Source organism: Mercenaria mercenaria, chromosome 6 (assembly GCF_021730395.1).
Source record: "Mercenaria mercenaria strain notata chromosome 6, MADL_Memer_1, whole genome shotgun sequence".
Lineage (NCBI taxonomy): Eukaryota > Metazoa > Mollusca > Bivalvia > Venerida > Veneridae > Mercenaria > Mercenaria mercenaria.
This window is the reverse complement of record NC_069366.1, coordinates 52,290,104-52,296,238: the sequence shown is the minus strand read 5'-3', so window position 1 is coordinate 52,296,238 and position 6,135 is coordinate 52,290,104. Positions and strand designations below refer to the sequence as shown.

The window sequence follows — 6,135 nt, the reverse complement described above, 5'->3', positions numbered from 1 at the left end:
TTCGTTCCTGCAGTCATGTTGTTAATAAAATTAAATGAACAGAAATTGAAAATTACACTATTGTAAATTTTCTGGAAAGAGAATTACTCAATATTTGAGGGAAATGCAAAAAATACAATTGAGTTCATGCATTATTTATTGCTGTCTTGCTAAGTTCAATTTGTTTTATGATATGAACTAAATAAGGGATTACAGGATTAATTCAAGCGTTCATTTAAGGGCTCTTTTACTCAAGACCGCTGTGTGGTCTATGGCAGCTACATCTGAAATGAACACACCTGATTGCACACTGTTGCATGGATTCGCGCACAGAAACTGAAGGGCAACATTAAATAAGTATTGTTAGATTCTGTTGGATATCTCACTTATTATGCCCGCTTCAAAAAAGAAGGAGTATATTGTTTCACTCATGTTGGTCAGTTCATTCTTCATAAGCTTGTCAGTGGAAAAGCCCTATTGCTTATTTTTAGGGGGGTCAGTAGGTCAAAGGTCAAGACCATACTGGCGTTTAAACCGAAAACGGTTTCTGGCCAATAACTAAAGAAAGATTGGGTCTACCGCTGTCAAATTTTCATATATTGCCTTGTCCAGTAAATGACCACTGATGTTTTAGAGGTCTGTAGGTCAAAGATTAGGGTCACAGTGGCCTTAAAACTGAAAGTTGTTTCCATTCAATAATTTGGGTACCATTTCAGGGAATTATCGAATGTTGAGAATCAGTCATACTGGATACACAGGTTCTGTAACCAGTTTCCTTAAGTTGGGCATCCGAAAATAGCATTAAAAACTCGGGAACAATTATTATTTTTGGGTTATATATACAATTAAATACAAATTGTAAATTGTAATACACACTTGTACTATATCATAAGACCAAAGTACTTTCTTGATATTTGATAGTGTCACAGGCTCACTAGCCCAACACCAACATGGGCTCGAAACCTCGCTTGGATCACTTAATCTTTAACAAATAGTTTGATATGAATGTAATTCTGTAAAATAAGTAGAAAAGAAACTGTAATGAAATATTTGTAAAATTGCATGCAGAATGTTGATTAGATTTGTGATCTCAAAAGCATCTTTTAGAGTCACTTCTTTTATACTCATAAAAACCCCATAAAAACACATGTGCCAGGGAATTTTGACAAAGTCCACTTTTACAAAATACAAATTTAAAACACTACAATTATTATCATTTTATCTCAGATTAGAGATGTACACTGTATTTGTAAAGTTTGATGTGCTGATTGCAAAGGTGATTTACCTCTAGAGTGGAGAAATGTGTCGTGCAATTTACCGATGAGACTTACTACCATTATGTGTAGGTAATATTACACTGGTTCATGACAATAATAAAAACAATTATTATATGTAGGCAATATGATACTGTCTCAAAATGGAAATTATTTCTATCACTGTGTAACACGATGATAAACCAGAATCGCATATCAATTCAAGTTGGCAAGCCTATTAGCCAGACACCTGCAGATATGAATTTTTGCAGCATTGTTTCTTTCCCTGAGGCGTAGAGATAGCATGTAACATTTTAAAGCTTCAACAGTTTTGTTCTCCTGCTCCATACACTGTCCTAGTAGATTCAGGGCCGTTTCTCTGTGTGCGAGGTGGCTATCTGTTGCAATGACCCAGACAAGTTTGTTTAATGCCTGTTGCTGTGGCTCGGGTCTCCGTAGTTTGCCGAATGTCTTGTATTGTAGAAAGTAAAGGTACGGAAGTGAGTCTGCAACAGCACAATTCATCCAATAATCATCTATACCTCTATGTTGAAGGTCCTCCTGAGTAGATCTAAACATTTCATACTTAAGTTCACGTGGTACACAATTAATTTCAAATGGAAAAAATGTGACACATAATGCAACAATATATTTAAATAGCTCCTCATCATACTGACTGGCAAGTAGACCAAATCTTCTATTGAAGTGAAGATTTCTGAAGCTTGAGCAACAACATACAGGCTCAGTAATTTCTATGGTATATAGTTCTTCCACAACCGAAAGCATTAAAGCAGCCATTTCTGCATTGCCATCACAGTACATGATAGATGCAAGTTTGAGTCTGCCAGAAGCAACATCTAAGTCTTGTCCTGCTTCAAGCCAGGCAAGAGCTTCAGGAGAAACTGTGTTGTAAAATTGAATGTTATGTGAGGCTATGAGAGATCCTACTAAAGTGCAAAATACAGGTGCTAAAAGTCTGCTTGCTGTCTTTTCTAACATATCACCATCCATGAAGTATCTTGTCAAATGTAGCACTATCTGTAACAAACTTTTCAGTTTCATTTCTAAACTTTCATCTCCTATCCTACTAATAGAAACGTAACAATTCTGTAAAATATATATTGCTGTGTCTCGTAAAAGCGAAGCTCCTATTACCATAGTGTATTCGTTTGGCTGTAGAAAAGTATGGGGTACTTCATTTATCACATTAAGCTGAAGTTTTTCACCAAGATAATCAAACCGAATTCCAAAAAGTGAAATTCCGTCACATGGTATCAAATTTGACGTTCTTTCAAGTAACTGCTGTTTGACTTCAGCTGAAACTTTTCCTGCCATTAAATTGTTTTCATGATCAATGAAATGAGGACAGGTTCCACATAATATACATTGGTTCAGTGTTAGTATGCAGAGGCTTAAACAGTTTAAAATATTACATTCCTTCCAAATATTATAAGGTTTGCTTGCTATACAGTGAAATAAAACAGTTTTACATATGAAACTTGAAATATGACTTTCATTATCAATGTTAATATATATTTTTAAAATCATTTTCATTAAGATATAGCATCGTATTTGAGTAATATTTAAACTGAATATCAAGCAGCGTTCGGCTAATGATGTAGAAATTCTCCATTCAAATGCTGCATTTTCACTAGCTTTGCTGCCAACACCAACAACAAAACACGCTGTGGTCTTAGCATATCTCTTCATTGCTGCTGTTGGCCATATGTTTGTTTCTACCTGGTGCAGCCAAGCTCGTGATGACTGGGGCCATGATTTACAAAGATATGCTATTATTAAGTCTGTATCAACTAAACCATGTTTAGACTCTGGTACCTGTGATGGTCCTTGTCGCTGGAATCCTTCAAGCGTTAAAACATCAATTATTGTATTCTTGCACAATATTCGTCCTCTTGTATCCTTGACAAAGACATTGTCCATGTCACTTGTAACAGGTCTAAGTACCTGTAGAAGACAATAGCCAGTCGGAGTTGTTTCATTCTGAATCATCAGATAGTTAGTTAAACCTTGAGTCCTTTCAGACAAGTCCTGTATTACTATTTTACCATTTTGGAAGAAAAGTACGTCAGTATCTGACTTAAGTCCTATTGCTGTTGTACCTTCAGACCTGCTGCCTAAGTGGTAAACATTCCATTCTTTACCAGATGCTCTGTCATTGATTGTTTCAATGGTTTCAGCTAGTAACGTTGACCTTCTCCTCTTCAGCACCATATTTTCGTTTACTCCAATATCGGCCAGGACCTCAGAAAGTCTCAAGGATATATTGCGATAGTGATCTGGTGTATGAAACATCCTGAAATATATTAAAGGTGCAAAATAAAGACAAATGAATAGACATAAATCTTAAAAAAAGACTACACGTTTTGAAATATAGTACTAAACATTACGATAGCCGTGCAGTATTCCCTTGAAATCAACACATGTACAGAGAAACAAATGATTGTTTCTGTATTTTCTTAGACTGACATGGGGGGTCATTTTGTCCTACTTTCGTGTTTATCGCTTTTCCGTAATCGGTCGGGAATTCTTCGGGATCACGTGATTTTAAAATTGTTTCAAACGAATATCCATTTAAGACGCGCAACAAAATAACTGTATTTCCATGATGGTAATTATGCACGACGTGCACGAAAAATATGAGATGTACAAAATTTAAATTTAAAATTGACAGTGACATATATTAGGCCAAGACAATGTGTTTAATGTCTAAAATCTTATTAAATTAATGTAGCCATGTGTACATAAATAAGTGTATTTAGGTTAATTTCAATCATACTTTGTTTCTGCAGTGTAAGACAGTTACTCATTTATATTCTTAAAATTATACTGAAAAGAGATTAACTGAAAAAGTTTACAGACGAAGTTGTAAAAACACTTTTATTCGGGAAGGGCCTGAATTGTCCTTATGAAAACTTGTAGTATAGCTGTATATTACCTGTATTATAAGAATGATTTTCATGAAGTTTTTGTGAGTTACAAAATTGTTGAATTCCATGTGCTAAGTTTGTAAAAATCACGTTATCGTTTGGGCATATGATATATTTTGCATCTATTTATAAATTATAGCCTCGTTTCGAAGGATTCTTCCGAAAAAGTCCGAAGATGCTCGACGGGTTCGTAAGCAGTCGGAAAGCATACTTTCGGTTTGACATAGGCAACATTTTTTATTTATTTGTTAGTTATTCTTGAACATATTCATGACTATTTGGTCAGAACCGATGCAGTGGGCCATATTTTCAGTAAATAGGAAGTCTCAGCTACAAACTCTGGTTTTCATATAATACTCGTTCGGGTTTTAGTAATGGACCTTTAACATGACAACCTTGATAAATTAGGTTAAGATTTTCTATTTAATTTGACCAGTTTTAATAGGTCTAAATGTTTTAAATAAAATTAAAACTAAAATAGGATCGCTATATATAGGTTGACAGAAAATTAGAAATATAAAAATGGAATAACTTACCTAGTACGTGTACAGAAAACTGAAATTTAAATGTCTACGAATATGGTGATTATATTTTTCCTTAGGCGTAAAAAAAAATTATTTGTTTCCGGTATCCCGACCTACCCTAAATTTTTGGCCCGACCCTAAATGTTTTTATGGCCTTGGAGAATATTTTTTTAAACTTTTTAACAAAAAGATGCAAAACTGCACTTTTTATGCTTTAAACATAGCCAGTGATGTTAGAAATCAACTTACTGATGCTCTAAAGGCATAACCCCCTTATTTGTAATCATTTTTTGACAAAAAAAATAATTTCCGAAAAGTCCCCCTTAATAAAAAAAAATTCCAAAAAAAAAAAAAATTCCGACCTACCTACCCTAATTTTTTTCAGCATGTTACCGGAAACAAAGAATTTTTTTTTTTAGGCCTTAACAATATAACTTCCTCTTTTGGTTTCACACTTCCTTTTTTAATTTTCAAGGGAAGTGATTGTCTGTTATTAATGTAATTACCACCATTTGGATTCAGTCCCTTACATTAATGGTTCATATGTTTGTTCCATCAACAATTTTCTACAACCACCAAAACATCCATTACTATCTGAATCTTTACTTATCGCCTTTTGTTTACTTTCCAATATATAAAAAAAAAACCTTTTTTTCTGAAGACTGCCTGGTTTTTCTTCAGTATGCCTGAAGCAGTTTTGGCGAGGTTACAAAACAATAGTCCAAATAATAGGACATTTAGGGAAAACGTGATAACTAACAGACACTTGGGGTCAGGACCCCATCCACCCCCACTCTCCTCCGCCCCTATCTAGGTTAAGCGAATATTTTTAGCATTTTAACATGTATTGAGGATATGTGACGATCATAAAACGCATTTTGTAACTGAACATTTTCAGTGTGTTTTAAAAATGCATTTTTAAGAGCATTGATGGTAAAAATGCATTTTTAAAACACGCTGATATTGTCACAAAATGGGTTTTATGATCGTCACCTATGCTAAATACATGTTGAAATGCTAAAACTATTCACTAAACTTAGGCAGGTGCGGCTGAGAGTGGGTGGGAGGGGGTTCTGACCCCAAGTGTCTGTGTGATAACTGCTGACTGTCGCTGTTCCGTCAAAGGGGTTGCAACCATGAAATAAGCCATCCCGATAAGCCGAACGAGTAATGCTAACAACCTTCTTATTGTACTTTATATTTGACAAGACAGTAACTTTCAACTACAGATCACACACCACTGGCCATAGCTTTACAGATCAAATGGTTCCAGCGTTGTTTGAGTGGTAAAGTTTTTATGCAGAACAAGCGGGAAAATATGGACGAAATAGCATATTTCGGGACTTGTAGGAATGTTTACCCGTTATATACAGAATTAAATGACAACGACGGGTGCACCTGGTACGTGTTCGTTTTTAGTACATATATCTT

General features: G+C 34.9%; 1 protein-coding gene across 1 annotated transcript; it reads right to left on the bottom strand.

Annotated features, from left to right (window-relative positions):
• Positions 1-1,448: 1,448 nt before the first annotated feature.
• Positions 1,449-4,780, bottom strand: LOC123550131 (uncharacterized). Its single transcript, XM_053546809.1, has 2 exons — positions 4,717-4,780; positions 1,449-3,546 (listed from the first exon to the last, which is right to left on the bottom strand). The coding sequence occupies exon 2, from the start codon at positions 3,543-3,545 to the stop codon at positions 1,449-1,451; it is 2,097 nt and encodes a 698-aa protein (XP_053402784.1). The 5' UTR covers position 3,546; positions 4,717-4,780.
• Positions 4,781-6,135: the final 1,355 nt, after the last annotated feature.